The sequence below is a fragment of the Notolabrus celidotus genome, chromosome 6 (assembly GCF_009762535.1).
Source record: "Notolabrus celidotus isolate fNotCel1 chromosome 6, fNotCel1.pri, whole genome shotgun sequence".
Taxonomy (NCBI): domain Eukaryota; kingdom Metazoa; phylum Chordata; class Actinopteri; order Labriformes; family Labridae; genus Notolabrus; species Notolabrus celidotus.
This window is the reverse complement of record NC_048277.1, coordinates 19,004,925-19,025,460: the sequence shown is the minus strand read 5'-3', so window position 1 is coordinate 19,025,460 and position 20,536 is coordinate 19,004,925. Positions and strand designations below refer to the sequence as shown.

The window sequence follows — 20,536 nt, the reverse complement described above, 5'->3', positions numbered from 1 at the left end:
TCTCTACTCCTCTCCTTCTGGCTTAGGAGATACAGAAAGCTTTGTCATTATCCCATCCGCTCATCAAAGTTTAAAATGCTCCTCTTTGTCCACACACAAGTGGCCAGTCCCATCCTTCTATACTTCCTTTTCCTTGAGTCTGTCTTTTCCCCCTGAATGCTTCATGGGGTAACAGCCAAACAAAGCAAACTTTAATGTGAATTTTTTCTTCTTCTCTATCTGCCTCAGTCTGATCTGTAAACCTGTCCTCACCTCATTCTCATTATTCCACTGAAATATACCCTCCTTCATTTTGTTTCTTTTTCTTTATTTCTTCTCTCTGTTTGTGCTCTCAAGGCTGTCTCTGGCTGCTTTTCCTAACAGCTAAGAAAACTGCTAAAATCACTCGGACATGCACAATCAGCCCTGCATGTGCAACTCTCACTCTTCATACAGTTCTTTGCATTTTGACTCTAATGCTGCTGCTTCTTCTCTCCTCTCCTCTTTCTTCCTTGCTGGGATTTCACAGCTTCAACTTGGGGCAAGTACTTACTATTCTCTGTTGTCTGTTTTCTTCTTGCATTGTGACTCTTCAGCATATTTATCATCTTTGTATTTGCATGATTTCATACGGATTGGTGAATGGATGATTGTCCGGTTGTTAATATGCTTGATCGTGACTTGATAGATGTAAGCATGGACAGTCTGCTTTGATCAGTGAATATAATTAGAAGGAAAATATCAGAATCAGCACACAGCCATCTGGATTTGGAGTATTTTTCATATCTTTGATGTGACGCCACAAAGCATAAACGGCTAATGGTGCAGTTATTCCAAAAGATGATATTCTGAGTGTTTTGGCCTCTGTATCACTCCCTCTCCTCTATAACAAGTCTGTCAGTGCACCATAAACGCTGTCAGAACGTTTACAGGCCTGTTAAAGAAAGTAACACAGCATGCCTTGCTGCCACAGACAACTCCGATAGGGAGTTTGGGACTCTTAAGTTCTCTGCACAGCCATATAGAGTTTCACACTGGAGCCAGACCACCAGTACCTCAATTCATCTTACCTTTCCCTGCAGTAGGTGGTTCCTGCAGCCACTTGTTCTCCTAATACATTAGAGAGTGATTTCAAACCAAGGGTGTGATTGATGAACATTGAATTTTTTCGTCATACAGCAGGAACGCCGCATGCATTAAATAAATGACCTAATCCTGGGGTTGTGAAGGTAATGACAGTGAAGAAAGGAGCAAAAAAAAAAAAGAAGAGGGGGAATGCGTGGTGTGGAAAGCAATTGGGCAAAGAGACACCCTGCCCGTCTATAGAGACAGAGGGACAATGAATCTGCTCGTTATGTTTTATGTGAAGGACATTGTTTCATCATCCACCAGATTTCCATGACCCTGGGGAAACCGAGTGCTCCGTAATATTTTCCACAGACTGTGCCACACGAGTCAATATGTTTTAAAGGCAGTGTCCAAAGTGTCTTCAGTTTAAGAGAGCGGTGAATGATGGCTATAGATGCCTGTCATGTCATTTATGAGATAAGAACTACCAGACAGTGCTTGAAATGAAATCCAGACCAGGACACATAAAGCAATGAGTGGAGAAAACACATTCTGTTATACTACTGTGTTTACATCTTTCTCTCCTTATCCAGATGCTCTGTCCTCTGTTCAGATCTTCTCCTTTCCTGCATTCCTAGAAAGTGCACTCTCCTTACTGTACTTAAAGTTTGTCCTGTAGACGTAATATTCTCTCACTGCAGCAGAGTATTGTATTACTAACTGTGGGATATTTACCAATTTCAGCATATTTTCCAGTGTATGACATCATTGTTCACATGATGAATACATTCTTATCAGCCCTTTGTCTTTCCTCCTTTTTCCTTTCTTTATCTCTTTATCTCTGGGGTTACAACAGGTCAAGAAGGCAAGTATTTCCCTCTCAGTTATTCCCTCATGCCTCCCCACTGCACATGGATTTACACTCACTACCTTAATCCATCACCAGCTGTCCAGTATTTTATGTGCCTGTGTGGTGTGTATGAGTGTGCGGGGGGCCTTTCAGCAAGTTTATGTGCAGTACTATTTCAGTGTTTGGTTATTGCTATTTTTTGGGATTTGATATAATAACACACTCATGTGTCTCTAAATCCATGTCGTCATCTCACAAGTGCACAAACCCATGTATTCCCTGTATAGAGATCACACTTTTAAGCATCAATTTGTATGATAATAGGCCTAAATAAAGTGATTTTGTTTTTCATAAAGCCATGGACACCATACAGTTGGAGAGGTTCGATGAGTTTGGTTACACCTACATTGCTCCGAGGTGAGTGATCCTGACTCTCCTGTACAACTCAATAAACTGTAAAGGATAAAAAACACCAGCCTGCGAATCAATCTCATCAATACTGTTTCTTCAGGGAGTACTGCAAAGAGCTCAAGCTGTCACTCAACAACACACAGTTTCTCCTCGACTTCAGCCAGTACATTGACAGAAACACTCCAGATGCATGTGAGTCATGCATCTCTTCCTCTGTTACTGGCACGCTTGCACTTGTCGTGATGTCACTATGCTGCACTGTTTGTTTGGATGTAATAATACCACTGACACACATCATGACACTTAATCAATATAAAGTGTATCACTATACTGTGTGTATTTGTATGAGTGGAAGTATGTGTTTATGTTATCCATAAGTCATGCTGGATTGTTCCACTCTTATATCACGATGGTCAGCATCTGAAGGTCAGAGCATGACTTTGGTCATTCGATTAGTGCGGTCCAAGCAGAGTGACATCAGCCTGATCCAGTGTATTTCCGAAAAGCCTGATGCTGTCATGGTATAACATGAGTCATCAGGTCCGTCATTATCTAATGCGTCACCCCTCTAATATGGCTTACCACGATCATCAAGATAATGGATATAGGTATCCTTGAAGTGTTTTAACATTGAAGCCATACTGTTTCTGTTTGTGCAGTCTGTTCTCACATTTCATGTTAACATAATAACTCCTATAACTTTCCATGACTTGATTTGTTATGGACAGTTATAGACATTATATATAACACTCAACACTCAAGGGAAGCCGTGTTTCAACTGTGTGCCAAGGTTTATCTTCTGTGAAAATAACTTTTCCTGAAAACGGGGTTTGAACTCAATACTTTGGCATCGTCTGTCTTCTAAAGCAACAACAATCCTTCACACAGAACTCACTGTCGTCTGGCTGTCTTAACGGTCACTCAAGGAGAACCTACAAATACATGTCAACATGTCTCCCCGCCGGACAGTATTCTGGCAAGTGCCATGACATCCACCCCCTACCCTCCATTTATCCAGGGAGAAGATTTGGCTGAACACAACACCTCTTTTTTCGGTCGGACTTCAATCACAAGTCTCGTCTGTGTTCTTACTGATAGGCAGTGAACAGATCTACTGGAAAAATGCTGGGTCAAGTGCAATGCTCCGTGAAATCAGCAATTATTTTTGAGCTGAAAGAGCCTCAAACTCATCTTCCCGGCCTGGAGTTTTGGAAAACAACTGTGTCCACACAGCAGCCATTTTCCAATGTCGTCATACTCAGTCGCTATTAAAAGTAGTTCAAGATTAAGTTGTACAAATTTAGTAAATCACCACTTCCCTGACTGATAAGGAGGGCCTTATCATATATGTTCAATTTGAAACAAAAAAAAAGTGATTTGTGCTCTAATCTTTTATTTTATTTTTTATATATATATATATATATATATATATATATATATATATATATATATATATATTCTTGTTGGAATTCTTGCACTGTACACATTCTTGTTTGCTTCTGTAACTCCATGAATTTCCCTGTTGTGGGATGAATAAAGGAGTATCTTATCTTATCTTATCTTATCTAATGGAAAAGATAAGCGCCCAATGAGAGAGTACAACCCCTCCCCCTCCCAATTGCACCATCATCCCAGTGATTTTGACCTACTGTCCTTTTATGCAAGCTCCTAGTATTTATAATACTGATATGAAGTACCAACTCTACCCCAATGGCCCCCACACCCGATTCATGGAACTAGATGGACATTGAGTGATCAACTGTGTCAGAGCGGGCACCACCCTGAACCGGTGTTTCGTCAAGTTAAGCCTACAACACCTCAGGGAGGCTTGACAGTGAGCTCTGGAATCCCACAACCACCCCCATCCATGTTTGCTCTCACCGCTCTTAATAGCCACAAACAACATATCCATTAGTAATTAGCTACTATCAGACAAAACCTAACATTAGTATTCAATCTCTTCTGGTCAACACATCTGTTAGAAAGTGTTAATTGAAATTAAAGGAAAGGCCAAGACAAGTTGGAAATGTATGCTTTTCTCATTGTATAACTGTTTGGCTAGCTAAACTTAGCATAGCCTTCATAGTAAGCAAGCCAACGCACAAAGACCACAGCAGCTAACAATAATGTTAGCTAAGGATCTTTTCTAGCTGATGTCTATGATTTGTAGTTTCTATAGTTTCCTCAATGTGTAAAATATATCTCCCATAGGTAATGTGTCCCTGGTGAGCCGATTCATCCTGGATGCAGGTCTGACAGCAGAACTGGTTAAAGTTTGGAACGAGCAGACAGTGTGAGTGCCAAGTCTTTCTGCTCTTTTTACTTGCAGTGATTCAAAGATGTCGTCTTCTTCTTCTTTACTTTGGAGTACAAAACTGTAACTGCTAAAAATAACCATTTTTTTCTTGAATAGCAATCTGTGCTGCATGTCTGCTCTGTTGCTTTGAACCGCCACAGCTGATGCTGAATGTACGCCCAATTTACTCACAAAGCAACTTTTATTTCTTTCTTTTGTACCCTGAATGTTTCGATCATGCCTAACAAGTGAAATACGATGAAAGCTAAGCACAAAATCCATATCACACCCAACCATGTTGAGCTCTGCCAAGACATGCTGTTTTGAGTAAATGATGAGATAACCACGGCCGTGTGTTCCGTTTCATGGTATGCCCACTTGTCTAGAGTACTCTGAACACACATTTACACATACAAAGCAGAGTATCTGTTTAATATTAAGACACATTTAGACAAGTTACTATGGGCATAAAACAATTTTGTGTCATGTCTGCAGCTCGGCTTCACAGTCCACAAACACTGATATGTGTGATGTGTGTCTTTGATGTTTGATTGGCTGTTTCTCTCCATGTTGTCAGGGATGGGATCGTGGCCAGATTTGTAGCCACAGATGGAGGAATCACAAGAGTCTACCCAAGGAGGTACTCTCCCCTCTTTCTCCTCAGTTACATGTCTACGATTAGCATGGCGGCTTAGCCAAAATATGTGGTGGTGTAAATGTGTGAGATGAAAGTGGATATAGACCGTAATACTCTTAGGTTGAAGGCTTTTGGCAGCCTCACTCACCTGCTCCACTGGGTTTTCTTTCTAGAACATGGAGGATTAGACACTTTGAGCTGAACTCCCAGAGCTTGCCAGGCCAGAATGGGACATGGGTCAAATCCACAAATCCAACACCCAAATGCAGATCATTTCCCTCAATTTCTTTGCCGCTACTTTTATCTGATCTACACTTGGGGGTTCCTCTTGGGCAGAATATAAATTTCCAGCTGAGGATGAATGCATATTTATCCAGACTATAAAACATGATATACAATCAGTTTTAGCCTTTATTGGATCATGCCCTTGACATACATCAGCTGCACTGGGTGTAACCCTGACTCCGATGACTAGAACTTGGCTCTAGATTAAAAACATAAATTATTCAGATAGATCAAACACATTTGCTTGGTGTTTTATGCCAGTAATGCTCCCTATATAGTATCTCATGGCTATATTATTGTTTTCAGTGCTGGGGAAGAGTGGACTGAGAATCCAGAGACATACGAGTCCAGCTTCTACAAAAGGACCCTTGACAATGAGATTTATATTTTCACAGCTCCGTCTTTCAACAGTAAGTTTGCTGAAAGGTTTGGAAATGTGTATTTGTGTACTTGTTTCTGTGTGTGAGGCACTTGGCTGAGGTCTGGCACTGATCCTTTCAGGCAGCTTTCTGCCTTTGGATGTCTTCCCAACACCACTGGAGGAGATCACACTCTCAGGCCACTGATATCACCCTCTTTATCCTTCTCCTTTCCTCGCTGTGTCTTTCAACGATTGTCCCCACCGACCCACCCTGCATATTTCCTGTTATCTCTACTAATCTCTCTAACAGACATCAGGTCAGGCAAACTTCAGAGTAACGTGGTCTTGCTTACAGCTACACTTGACTGGATTAGCACATGTCCTGGCTCCACAAACTCCAATCCAATCACATAAATCACAAACAGCTAAAAATGAATACAATTTCCCACAATGGAGAGCGATTATTCCCAATTTAACTGTAATTCACATTCTGAACATTCCCAGCCATGAACTCTTCAACAAGATTTTACTTAAACTGCCATGATTATTGTTTCTCCTTTTCTTCTGGATTGCAGCAGAGGGGAGGGAGAGTGTTTCAGAGTCGGGTATTCTAGTGAGCAAAGCAGTGGAGCTCACGATTAACGAAGTCACGCTCAAACCAGCAGGTCAGTCTTGCTGAGACCAGATTTACTGCTTCTTTTAATGCAGAATAAATGGAACTGTTTAATAGCTGCTTAAGCTGCAACTTTGCCTGTTTTGTATTTTATTCTCTGCAGTGGTGGGAGTGAAACTTAATGTCTCATTCTGGATGAACAGTTTTATGAATGCTACATTAAAACTGAATGTAAGTTCTGTTAATAAAGCTCTGAATATGCTTTATCCTGCATCTTCAATTATTACTGTTGCATGTTATTTTCTCATATTATTTTTATGCCCTTGACTTTTAGTGCAAGGATGAGATCTGTGGCTGTCTAAAGAATGACAAGGTGTCGTAATACAGTTAATGAATTGTCTCTTTTCCTTTTAATCATACTGTTACTTGTTTTCTTCTTACCATGTTGTTGTTTTCACCCTGCAGCATGTGGATTGTGTAATCCTGGACGACGGGGGATTCCTTCTTATGTCCAATCAGGATGAGTATATCAATTTGGTGAGTCACAACTAAGAAACAACTGTCTTCACCGTATCATGGCTTCACGTGTTTGTCATGTTTTTTGCAAAATCCTCTCTAATCCATAAACTGTCACAAAATGCAAGATCTGTTTTTACAAGGTCGGAAAAAGTTCAAATTTAAGACTTGCCAGAAATTTTAAACTTTTCGCCAGCCTATCTATATACCTGGATCATCTTACCTTTGTAAGGGAGTTCCAGTAATCTTATACAAAGGTCAAATAACAGGCTTATGACTCATCTAAGCTTTAAGAATGGCCTGTTAGCTCAGAGCCGTTTGAAAGCTGCTGCAGGACAGCAGCCCATCCACGTCTCCGGTAAAGTTCAGCACTAGCCGGTGGAGGAAAAGGATCAAAGGGAAGGTTCTGGTGGGTTTTAGTCAGTCGAAGAAGCTGGAGTGAAGTGAGTCCCTTGTGTATGCAAGAAGTCAGCTCTGCTGTGTTGCCTCCACTCTCTCAGGCTGCTACAGGCCCCTGTGTGTCAGTGGTAGGATATACTGTCAGTCTGAAAGCATTTCATATCAGTCAGGACAGGAAATCTGTTACCTTTAATTCATTCCACCATCACAATGTCTGGCATACAGTTTATGAGTAAGCACCCTCCTGTCTCTGTTTTTTTCCCCGTGATACATATAGCGTGTGCTGGAATCAGAATGTAGTCATTGTCCTTTTGCAGGTTTGTGGTTTCGGCCTCTATAAACCAAGTTGCATATTAGCTCATTGAGCAATTACTCTGGTTATATTTTGTAATCAGTCTTGTCAGGGGAAGCCTATTGCTCAGTATGAAAGCAATCTTCAAAACAAATTGGCTATCATATAATCATGTCATGATGATATGGCCTCCAGGAGCACGGCACTTTGTAGCCAGCAGTTATCCAGATAAGCAATAAAGCAAAGCCAAAAGTAAGACTTTGTTTTCTGTGCACTGTCCATTGTTTATATTTCAATATGCAACTTGAGAAATGAGTAGGAGTTGCACAGTGATGATGTCTGCCACTGTATTCTTAGCTGCACACGTCAGTTGTTATGAAAAGAATAAGAAGAAAAATCAGCATCAGATGATAGCCGTTGGGTTCGGGGATTGCATTACAGTCAATTTGTTCCTCCAATCTGTTTTTTTTCTCCACACTGACTGTTTTTCGACACTCAACTGAGAATCTGGTAGGAATTATTAGGATTAAAAACAGAAAGATAAACACTATCTCTAAAAACTATCTCTGGCCTACAGATTGTGCATTCATCAGAAAAAACTGTTACAATGAAAGCTTCTCCTTTCAAAGAAAACCAACCACTCAACTGCTCATCATCCACCTAAAGCTATGTTATATAAAACTACAGAGTAATGCAGTCTTACTGAAGTCATATGGTCATGAATGTGTGACTATGTTAAAACGGCTGCACTTGTTATTGATTTGTGTTTAACACTAACATAGGAGTGACTGACTGTAGTAGCAAAATGAGAAAGTTGTATGTTGACACGTACTTGGCCAATAAAAATATTGTGAATAGAAGTGTGGGCTGCTACACTGTTGTTGAATTGGCTCATTCTGAAGAGTCAAGTATTCTAGACTTGTATTGACTGTTAGTATGTGTGTGTTTGCATGTTTGTGTGAACTTATCTAGATAGGTCAGTTCTTTGGGGAGGTGGATCCCGTTCTGATGATCAACCTTGTCAACACCTCCCTGTACTCCTTCAACAAAACCTATGACTACCAGTCTGTGTGTGACCCAGAGAGAGACAGCAAGGCTGCAGCAGGGCCGCGCTCTGTCTATGTGGTGAGATGCACACACTTACACACAGTCACTGTCTTTCATGTACTTTAAATATGTTTTATTTAACCTTTATTTTACCAGGAATAGTCCCATTCAGATACAAAGTCTCTTTTACAAGGGAGTCCTGGCCAAGACAGCAGCATAAAAAGTTTCACAAAATAGATCAGGACAAAACATACAGTGACAAGTAACTATTACATTGATTTATAAATTAGAATAGTTAAGCTCTAAAACATGTGCACAAGCTGATCAGATGATCCTTTATCCTAGTTTTAAAATCCCCCAATCGAATTAAACAGTCCAGTTTCAGGTGACCCTGAAGCTCAAACCAAGAAGAGGGAGCAAAGACATTAAAAGCACTTTTACCAAAGACAGAGCGAGTCCGAGGAAAGATAAAAAGAAATTGTCCATGGGACCGAAGATGACAGCCACTGACAACTTTAGGAGTCAATAAAGAGCATAAATAAGATGGCAGCTCCTGGAGTACGGCCTTATAAAGAAAGACATACCAATGCTCCATTCTTCTGTAGTATAAGGAAGACAAGCATACCTTTTCATACAAGATACAGTGATGTGTGCGGAAACCTAAACCTAAATATAGAAGTTGCATCAACCTACTTTTTATTCTCATGTTGTAAGCGGTTGTATAGATGTTGGATTAATCTGCTGGATTATATTGTGATTGTAAATCAAGACATCAGAAACAAAAGTGATTCATATAGAAACAAAGTATATATACATTCAAAAATCATGGCTCAAGATATTTTTTCTGTCCTTCTCCAGCCTACCATTGCAGACGTGCTCAATATTGGCTGGTGGGCCTCCACTGCTGCCTGGTGAGTACACAGCTTGTGTTTGTTGGTGTGTGTGTGTGTGTGTGTGTGTGTGTGTGTGTGTGTGTGTGTGTGTGTGTGTGTGTGTGTGTGTGTGTGTGTGTGTGTGTGTGTGTGTGTGTGTGTGTGTGTGTGTGTGTGTGTTTGTAAAACTGATTTTGGCATGCCTGAAAAGCCCTCTTCTTCAGCCCTCCTCAGAACAGTCTGTTTTCCCTCTGACCACTCCCCCTCAGGAAGTGGATGTGCCCTTGGCTCTCCGGCACGTTGATCTAATGTTTACATGTTGGCTGAATATACACGGCTGCTCAGAGATCACGTTACTTCAACCCTCTGAATCTGATCCAGGATCTGATCCTGACAGAGAGGCGCCTGTAGCAGGACCTACAGTCTATGGGCTGAACAAGCTCCGAGCTCTGACTCCATGACAGACCGGATATTGTTGTTACGTAACAAAAACACGGAAGTCTGAAACGGCTCGTTTCAGCACACATTTACAGAAAGGTGTAGAAATCAGAACAGGGGCAGAAAGGATTTTTTTCATTCTCGGGGGGTTTGTAGACATGCCAGGGACACATATTTCAGGTAGAGAACCATTAAAAAGTCGATTTTGCATGACATGTCACCTTTAAGGTAGGAGTTGGTATAGGAGTGGGCTTGTATGCAGTAAAAGGATGAAGCTGGCTGGGTCAGTGCAGGACAAGGACAGTTACACAACATTATACTGGATTACTATCCAAATGACTGTCCAACTGCATTGAAATACACTTTTTAAATTGAGTGACTGATACTTCCCTTGACATTTACATCACCAGCAACTCTGGACTCAAACAGATGTGAGCCGCTATTTAACGGTTAATAAAATTAAATAAGTTAAAGATGGTCTTTTGACTCATCCATGTGACTCACTTTGTTTTTTGATTCTCGGGTCTAGGTCAATACTTCAGCAGCTCTTCTTTGGTCTTATTTTCCCAAATTTTCTGGAGGCAGGTCAGTAACAGAAGCTGTTGTGTAAAATCATGTTGTTGAAAACCCTGACATTTCCCTATTCATAATATTTTTCTTTTATATGTTTGTTGAACTCATCTCTGACTTTCAGCGGAGTCCACAGATGAAGACATACCAGATGCCATGTTTAAGGAGAGCTGCATCACAGAGCAGACTCAGTACTTCTTTGACAATGAGGAAAGATCCTACTCAGGTGTCCTAGACTGTGTTAACTGTTCCAGGTATGTGGGTGTTTCTTCGTGTCAGTGTATACGCACAAATCTGCATATGCTTCTGCTCCATTAGCTGTGAGTGTGCTGTTAATGGGTCGTTTCTTAAACATTACCCACTTCTAACTGGATCTTCTTCCTGGATACCATTCCGTTAAATGGTCTGCAGGGATGGGTCCAGTAGAGTGTTGGCTTCCTGGCTTCTTTTTTTCTGTGTCCCAGCCTGATTTCAGGCAGCTGTTTTCTGATGAGTCCTGATCAGGCACAGCTTACCTTGATCTGTCAGTGATCGCAGAGGGAAGCACAAAAGCTCTTTTATCTCTTTTTCTTCCTATGCTCTTTGGCTTTACTTCAAACTCACTAATATGTACATCCACAGAGCACTGCACATTTACTTCACTCTTACCTGCTTTCCTGTCAATTTGGGCTGTCAGAGGAGGTTAAATATGGCTTTAATTACTCTGCGTTATGAGTCCCACGCGTCTGGTGCTGTACTCCCCCAATGTTAACGACTGTAGACACAGAAACTTTCATGACTTCCATAAAAAAAACCTCTGAGTAGAGAGGAGGAATGAATGTGTACACATATGCACACAAATCGGCTTTGTATGATGTATAAGAAAATTAAATATATCATGGATGCCTTGCATATGAATGTGTAAATACTGTTTATCAATGTGTGTGTGTGGCTTTGAATGTTTTCTAGGATGTACCGTGCCGAGAAGCTGCCAAACACCAACCTAGTGTTCCTGATCACTGATGCCAAGGCAACGTGTTTGTCATGTGACCCCAGACCGCTCCGACAGGCTGAACAACCCTGTATCCTTTCACTCAACTTGTAAAAAAAATCAAACATAGACTTGCACTTCCGTTTCACTCTCCAGCCCTCCATCTATCATCTGTATGACAGTGGGGCTTTAAACTCTTAACACAAGGACACACTGCTAAGGAGTCTGCAGCAGGTCCCCCCCTGAATGTTCACGAGTGAACAGTAAACCAGATGCACGGCATATTAAAGATGGTCTCAGATTACTCCCAGATTAGATTTCTTTGTTTAATTTCATCTGGGCTGTGTGCTGCCATCTGGTTGAATTAACGTTAAGAGTATGGGTGTGAACAATACATATCATATTAATGTATTAATATGCATACTGAGAAGATTCATTGATTAGATTTTATTTCAGGATATCTATTTGACAGATGTGCCCTAAATGTCGCTTTCTGCCAGTCTGTCACAAATCAAGGTCACCATATAGGGCCTCCAGCTCTTGATAATGATACCACTGAACAAACACTTCCACACATTGAAGACATGTTGCTTTTAATATTTCTTGGACAGCCTTTCAGAATTATTCCATTTAATCTTTCTTATACAGTTTAGAGAAGATCAGAGAACATTTGGAAAAAAGAACCAGTGTCGTTCGCCAAGACTGACAACTTGGATCTAAATAAGGCTATCTGGCAGTGACTTGAGGAGTCAGTAGAGTCAACATCATTTAGTTGTTGTTGTTAAAAGTGTGAAAACAGCTCTGTTGATGATGTATTTTCCTGATAGAGTCCATTCAGCTGAAGGTCCAAATCCATGCGAGCTGGCTCAGAATCCAAGATACCGCAAAGGGCCAGACGTGTGTTTTGACAACAATGAAAATGTAAGAGGCAACCACACATGTGGTTTTGTGCAGAGAATATTGTTGTTAAAAGCTCCATTAGTGATCCTTCACTGTTAGTTTGTCAGTTTCTTTCTGCTTTTGATTATATCTCTGCAAAGATTCAAACAACTGTTGGCTGCCTCCTCTTTCACTCCGATCTGTTCCTGATTCATTCATTCAGTTTATTTTATTTTCATCATTTCTTCATTATAACTAATTTGCATGCAATTACAAGGTAATTGTTTACACTTCTCTTGTTCTCTATGATTTTTTACACTCATCATCTCTCATTCCTTTCTGTCTTTCCACTTTGCATCTCAATGGCTACTGCTCATGTCTGCTAGGATGAGCCCTTGTGTCCAATCAGCAGAAGTTCTTCATTGAGCCCCACACCTCTCTTGTTGTTTCTGGTGCTGGGTTCAGGGTTAGTGTCCTCACACACTTTCATGTGGATTCATTACCCACTTTAGATCTTTAGTATGCCTTGGTCATAGCATTGTTCACAGCAGAAGCAAATCCAAAAATGCCATGGCTTGCAGACCTTCATAGCTGGTTGATTTAATGTAAATGTGATGTTAATTATATGAAGAGTTCATTTGCAAAAACAGTTAACTCACTTTTGAAAAATTTTAAAAATGTTTCAAACATATTTTTTCTATTACTAGCTTTTGGTATTATCAATCAACTGAGGTTGGTGGTTTTGACTAAGTCAAAATGACTACTAATCAGAAGTATCTTGAAAATGTAACTTTATTAGGAGTCTATATCAAAAAGAAATGTTTTTTGATAATGTATAAAAACTGAGTTATCTGTTTTTGCAAATGAACCCTTCATATGTTTGTTCTATTAATCGTGTTGGTTAATATCAAGACCAAAAATCGAGGCCCGGTAAATGCAATGTGAAACACATTTGAATAAGCAACTTCCACTAAAAGTGATAGAAAAACAGCGCAATGACAAATAGTTGGGCATTATTTCTCTGTTGCATGCCTTCCTCCTTAACAGAATGCATTATCTTTCTTTGCATCCTGCTTTATTTTTATTTCCCTTTGTTTATCACCCCAGCAGATGGAAAGCATATTGAACCTTGGCAGGAAAGAGTGTTAAATCAACTGGATGCAATAGCTCTTTACCAGCATCACAGAATGATACCAGCACTAAACCCTACATAAATACATCAGCAGCCTCAATATATTTATTCAGCATGGCTAATTGCTCTCCAAAATTAATCCAAAGTTCTCTCGTAAATATGCAAGCACATTTGGATTCTTCTTTCCTCAATCTGGAACGTCTTTTAGGGTTCCTTTTGTTAGCAAATGCATTCTTGTAGGTCTAATGGAAATTGTGCCATTTGATTTACATCGGTGAAACAAAGGAGAGAGGTGGATAAATGATGTGTGAGATCACTGCATCACCACCCAACTTTGAACAGTTTATAAAGACTTCCAAATATTTGGAATAATTATTCCTCATATCTCTGTGAACTCAGACTTTCATTGTGTTCTGAAGGCGTAGATCAGACACATAACAGGCCACTATTTCATGTGGCTGCTTGTTTATACTGTGGAGAAGCTGAGAAGCAAAGGGAAAGGGGGGGGGGAACGGCGGAGGAAGTCGATTAACAGAGAAAAAAGTAAGCCTCGTCCTTTTTCCTCTTTCCATCTGTCCCACTACTTTTGGCTCAGCTTCTTCATAGGAGGACAGTTTGTGTCCAGGCCAGTTCATTTTGCCAACGGTGTAAACAGAGGAAGCTCCACATGGCTTCCTGTCCTTTGAATACAGAAGACTCCCACCTCTGTTTCTGGGGTCTTTGGCAGGCACGGGTATCCTGAATACTCCCATCAACTACAAGAAAGCCACACATTACTGTAAACAGGCATACACACACATTCATGAAAGATAGAATGAGGTCTGAATCACCTCTGTTTTTGCAACAAAGCGTTCTGTGAACTGTACATTTTAGAAAAATTCCCATTTTGCTCCCTTTCCAAAACTAGTTGAAGATTAACACCAATGTCACTGTATGGTGGATATAGCGCCACAAGTCAGCTAGCTTCGCACAAAGACTCGAAATTGGCTAGCCTAGCTCTACAGGTGGCAAAACACAACCTTTCAATTCTAAATTTGAGTGTTTGGAGGGATTGGAAACAAATTACAGAAGATTTGAAGTTTAAATTAGCAAACGTTTTCATCTGAATAAGCCAATTCAGTCATCTTTGGGTTGTGCTGCGCTAGCTCCCTGCTTCCAGATATATACTGTATGTGCTTAGTTGCACTTCACTGCAGCTGACTAACTTAATAACTCCGTTGCATAAAGAATGATGAGTGGGAGGCTTGTTTCTCTGTTTGTCAGTTGGCTCATTACTGCAGCTAATGCAGCACACCTGGGGCATGACTCACATTTACTGGCCAAGCATTACAGCTGCCAATTAATGGATTAAATACAAACACAAATGTTTACCTGAACCGGAGCAGAATATGTACTGGTCGGTCATACAGTTGGCTTGTTACAGCAGCTCATGCAGCACAATACAAGGGCAGCTAGCTGGCTCATAAATGTACAAGGCTGTTATATATGGACATTTTAGCATGTAGAAGATGCAGCTAGTAGGTCAACACAGGCTTTCTGCTAAAGTAAGCTAACTGTCTCCTGGCTCCTGCTTTATATGTATGACATATGAGATCATACATATTGGAATGAATCAATCTTCACATCTACATCCAACCAAGAAAGAAAATGAGGAGTTCCTTTGCAAACTCACTTTTTAAAAAAATTAAAATTTGTTACAAAAAACATGTTTTTTCTATTACTAGCTTTAGGTATTATAAATCCATTGAAGTTGGGTGGCTTTGACTAAGTCAAAATGACATTACTAATCAGAGGTATCTTAAAAATGTAACTTTATTAAAAGTCTATATTTAAAAAAAATGTGTTTTTTGAAAATGAACTCTTCAAATATACATTTCTTAATGCAGAACTGTGCCTTAATATGATAAATACAATATGTGATATATCGCATCACAGTAGTAATATGGCAGAACAGGATAAGATACTATTCACACCATAACTGTTCATCATTTTCACACTGAAATAAGCATTGGTGGAGGTAGTGCGAGTAGAGCTATAGGCAAAGCTACCAGATGTAGGAGAACATATTTATCTTGTTTACTGACGGTGAATTTGTCCAACAGGAGGATGATTCTGACTGTGGAGGAGGGACCTGCCTGAGCCCGTGTCTTTGGCCGATGCTTGGACTCCAACTACTGCTGCTGTGGCTCTTCACATCATTACAACACTCATGACCCCTACACACGTGGACACTCACACACACACACACACACACACACACACACACACACACACACACACACACACAGACACACACACACACACACACAAACACACACACTTAATCATCATCCCATCTCACAAGAGACACTCCAGCTATGCCATCTGGGATGTATGCAGAATATGTGCAATGAGACATTTTTATCAGCATTTCTATTTTCCAATGCCAAAGGGTGCTCATTCATTTCCTCCTCATCATCGTTTCCAAAAACACAGAGACACATTTACTGTGCTCAGCTGCACTCATTCCCATGATATACTCCTTAATACTCTCCTATGGTGCAAGAGTAAGAGCTAACCAAACCCTTTAATTCTGCCTCATTTGTTTCTCAGATTATTTTGGTGCAGGTTGAAGAGTTGTCCTGCTATGCCAACTGAATATCATTCAAAGACTGTATGTTCACTGACAGCATTGATTTGTGTAGTCGTCGATATCGTTTGTTGCTTATTATATTTATTGCGTATGAATCATTATGCTGTAATGATTGTTTATTTCTGCGACCAGTGCAAATAATAACAATATCCCTTCTGTTTGAGTGTTTTTTAAATGTACTGTACCTATATATTTATCTCTAAAGATTTTTTTGTTCTTTCTCAGAATCAAATAACATTTCATGACTAGCTGGGTGTTGTATTGTAGCAGCATGTGCTCAGTCCAGAGCTAAAGACAACACTTTGACACCAAAGCTCCACACAGTACCAATACAGGAAACACAAACCAACTACAGAGATTCTGCTGGCTAGTTTATTTTAAGAGATTTCTCAGATGTGGGTGTTTAATCTGTTTTGGAGTTATGGAGAAGGATATTTTAGAGAGCACCCATGTGAATCCAAATTTTAGGATTTTATAATCTCAGATAAACTTGATCAGGCAGCCTTAGTTGTCTTCAATTTGACGCATCAAATCCCCAGTGCCTACATAGTAGCTCAAACAGTCTGTTTTCTGAATGAAGCAGCGTATCTGAGTTGTTTACTGTCCATGTATGCTTCTAAGCTCATGCTTACTCGGGGAGTCCACAGGATGCGTGTGCGCGGCGTTACGGCTGCGACACGGCTCTGCTCCGTCCCGGGGCTTTCGCCCTGGTCCATAGGATGCGTGTTTGGAGCAGCGCGCACTCCGGAGCAGGAAACTCAAGTTCCCTCGAGAACTCCAAAACGCGCGAGAACAACACAGTATAAACTTTTCCTCGTCCATGGTGTCGGATATCTTTTGAGACTGACGTCTGGCCCGATGCCACAGGTTATGACGTAATGTTGAAGAAGTGGTGAAATTTACGATCTTGTGTTTGCACATGGTGTTTATTTTGAAAGTGAGCGGATGTTGCATACGATCCTCGTGCCTGACTTCCGGGATAGTTCGATCATTTCTGTGTCGATTGACGCGTGCTGGGCGCGGGGAGCGGCGAAAATAGACTCCCCGCGTATCTCTGGCAGAGCGGCGCGGCGGAACGCTCCAGAGACGGAGCTGAGACGCGCCGCAGCGCGCCCTGTGGACTCTAGAGCATTGACTTGAATGGGAACCTATTTGCTGCGACGTGCGCGGCGCAGCCGTAACGTAACGCGACGCATCCTGTGGATCTTGGGCTTTATGCATAGCAGGGAGGGTAGCCTCTGGAGTGATATGTTGTGAAACGGGCTAAATCTGCTGCAGTTTATTGATTTTACTAGGCCCGAACAACATTAGGAAAACCAGAAGAGAAATACATATAATTTCCCACTATGGTCACAACAAACCAAAAACAGACTTGAGCTTGCGTTCGAACACTCCTCATTATTAGTCCCGTTTCTGTTACCTTTCTGGATCACTGACTCAGGAGCCAGGATGACTTTTGAATGAGATCAGCATAACAATTTGACTGATTTAGTTTTTCTTTCTGTTTCTTCTCCTTAATGTTCTCCTCCTTATGCTTGTTTCCTCTTTGTGTTGCTCTATAAGTGCTGTGAAGCAGACGCCGAAAGCTCGGTGTCCGTACGCTGCAATGTCATGGGATGAGCTTGTTCTGTGTTTGAACGCTGCCTATGCCCGTGGTCAGCATCAGGGCCTGTTGGAGAGAGCCTAGACTACTATAGGTGGTAACTTTGTATTGCCTTACTCTAGTCACTACATATACATTAATAAGTGTTTGTGTTTAGCCATTTTAACAGCTGGTCAGTTCTCTCCACCTTGCCTTCGTGGTGACCTGCTGGTGTTGAGTGTTCAGAATATGCCTGTCTATCAGAGTCGTGTGTTGACTTGTGTTTTACCAGGGGGGATCCCGTGTCTACGTGCAGGCATGTGAGTGTCCCTCCGATATCTGATTGTGCTTTAATACTGTAAATGAATTACTCTTTTGTGGAACTTGACTAGCCTGAATAAATTTTTGTATACATTTGTACACTTATACTATTTACTGTACAAAAGAGAAAATGAAAGAGAAGACAAATGTTTATAATATGGTGTTGATTATTGTGCAAATATAATATATTCACAATAAAAGTGTTGTATTGTTATGACCTGAGGTGCTCCAGTTTATTCTGTCACATCTGGCCAGATGCTTTGGCTCCTTTGGGGGCTGACCAAACATGTCATCCTTCCTCCAGAAAGAGACAGCTGCTGAGGAAGGGAAGAACATCCGCAACTGTGTTTGTGTATGAAGCAAGTGTAGGCTATTTAGTCAAAGAGTCCTAAGTCCTCTACATATTGCTTATTTCCAAATGGTGACCATATGACACAGTTTGACAGAACAGTCCTGTTTTCAAGCTCCATGTCCTAAGTCCACAACAATCATCTATAAAACACCAGTTTGTCCTACTTTTGGAATACCAAAGCAATGCACCATTCTTGCAACACTGATTTGTCTGTATATCAATGTCAATCAATGTTGTTGCCAACGCTGTTGATTTTTAACCAATAGAAACACCTCTAATGCTCTGCAAGTGAAAGTTCAATACAGATTTGTCTGTACATGTGTCAATCAATCTTGGCGTGCTGCTGTTGCTTAGCTAGCCTAGCTCATTATACTGGTAGGACCTGCTGTGTAACGTCAGGTAGGCAAGATGTGCTGTCAAAGAGGACTTCCGCATTTATCAAAGAGCTCCAAGAGAGTTACAGCTATCGTTGAAAAAGTACCAGGCTATAAATATGGAGCGTTTGCGCACACTGTAAATGAAAATCTGCAGTACATTTACATTCAATCATATAACATTCTTTTCCAAAAATTGCCTTATAAAGTTCCAGGGTCTTTCATCTCCACAGTCAAACTCAGAGAGGGATGAAGCCCGTTCCATTGACAATAAATCCATGAATTCTTTTAACCAATTGTCATTGTTAAAGCAATTTGGTCTACGTATTTTCCAAGCGGCAACCTCCGGTCTAAAACTATGAAGCCCATGCGGAAGTGATATAAACTGCAGTTCATCGAGAATCCACTTGAGGCTGGTTGCAGAAACACCAGAAACCACATACACATCAAATCAAAAGAGACGATCTTTGCAGCATTAATAAACATGTTTACAGCCTGGTTCAAAAAACAGCTTGGCTCTACGCAGCTAATCTCTCTATCAGCACACACTGTACGGGAGTGAAGAGAAGGTTAAGTGGTTTAAAGGGATGGCTTCACTCTTGTTGTAATTTACCTTATAACCAGAGAACCTGAGGAATTGACAGACTTGGTTGTGATATTGTTAATAACAAATCATCAGCGAATAAATTAACTTTAAAAAATAATATCCCCCAATGTTGATACCAGTGATTTTTCTCTCTGCTCGTATAGCACATGCAAGAGGTCCAAGAGCCAGAATAAAGAGAGATGGTGAGGCTGGGCAACCCTGCTGGGTGCATCTTTGGAGTAAAGATTTGTATTCTTAAGTGCTTACTGAAGGAGTGGAGGGTTAATAAAATGAAAACACATTTTTTGCATGAATACTTGAGTGAGATGAAAAAGAAAAGCTCCCCTTAATTGAAGTATCATGGTCATGTGTTCCAGTAACTTCTGTGGTCCTCTCCCCATGTTTCTAATTTTGTGGCACTTCTGGCAACACTGCTGAAACAGACAGCACTGCTTTCTTTGCAAGCAGCAGTAGAAAGCCAGATGCAAACACCATAGAGCTCCAGAGCAGTTGTACAACGAGTGTGCTTTACTGGATGGTATTTGTTGTTTATCTGATGGTAATCTAAGAGTCAATACGGCCACATTTCGAGTGAAGAGCATGAAGGCGTTTGTTTTTCTTGGACTTGTGTCCGGCTGGGAGGTCCTTGTGTGTGTGCTATATGGTGATACCTTGAGGGAGGTTGTAACAGGATACTCTTGTAAATGGGGACAAGGTCTTAGCCTTTAACATTTCTGGCTTAAGAAGTTACAGACACAGGAAAGCAGGGGCAACTCCTGCACCTCTTTTCAATTTGTAATTCATAATACTTTAGTCAGAAAAAGTCAGGAAAAGAATAAATGAGAATTTAAAAAATAATGTAAAAAGAACCCCAATATAATTTCAATTCCTTTCAGTTTATTGTTTCATTTTCATTGTTCCTGGCATCAGTCCTCTTAACTATGACAGCTCACGATCATCATGTTTATGCAGACATGTGTGGCTGCAGTGACTGCTAATGATGTCTTAGCTGAGTCAATGCTGCACATGAAGCAGCTTCCCTTTATCTCGGTTCTGTTGTTTTTCCTTTATTAG

At 40.7% G+C, this 20,536-nt stretch overlaps 1 protein-coding gene across 1 annotated transcript in view; it reads left to right on the top strand.

Moving 5' to 3' along the window:
* LOC117813980 (voltage-dependent calcium channel subunit alpha-2/delta-1) overlaps positions 1-16,875 on the top strand; it is an 86,593-nt gene extending 69,718 nt beyond the window's left edge. The window contains 17 exon segments of the mRNA XM_034685065.1: positions 2,254-2,314; positions 2,409-2,500; positions 4,520-4,601; positions 5,182-5,244; positions 5,833-5,936; positions 6,463-6,552; positions 6,664-6,731; positions 6,835-6,873; positions 6,966-7,037; positions 8,680-8,832; positions 9,613-9,665; positions 10,594-10,649; positions 10,759-10,888; positions 11,583-11,695; positions 12,443-12,525; positions 12,870-12,949; positions 15,718-16,875. Coding sequence (XP_034540956.1) covers positions 2,254-2,314; positions 2,409-2,500; positions 4,520-4,601; positions 5,182-5,244; positions 5,833-5,936; positions 6,463-6,552; positions 6,664-6,731; positions 6,835-6,873; positions 6,966-7,037; positions 8,680-8,832; positions 9,613-9,665; positions 10,594-10,649; positions 10,759-10,888; positions 11,583-11,695; positions 12,443-12,525; positions 12,870-12,949; positions 15,718-15,754 — 1,376 coding nt within the window. The 3' untranslated portion in view covers positions 15,755-16,875.
* Positions 16,876-20,536: the final 3,661 nt, after the last annotated feature.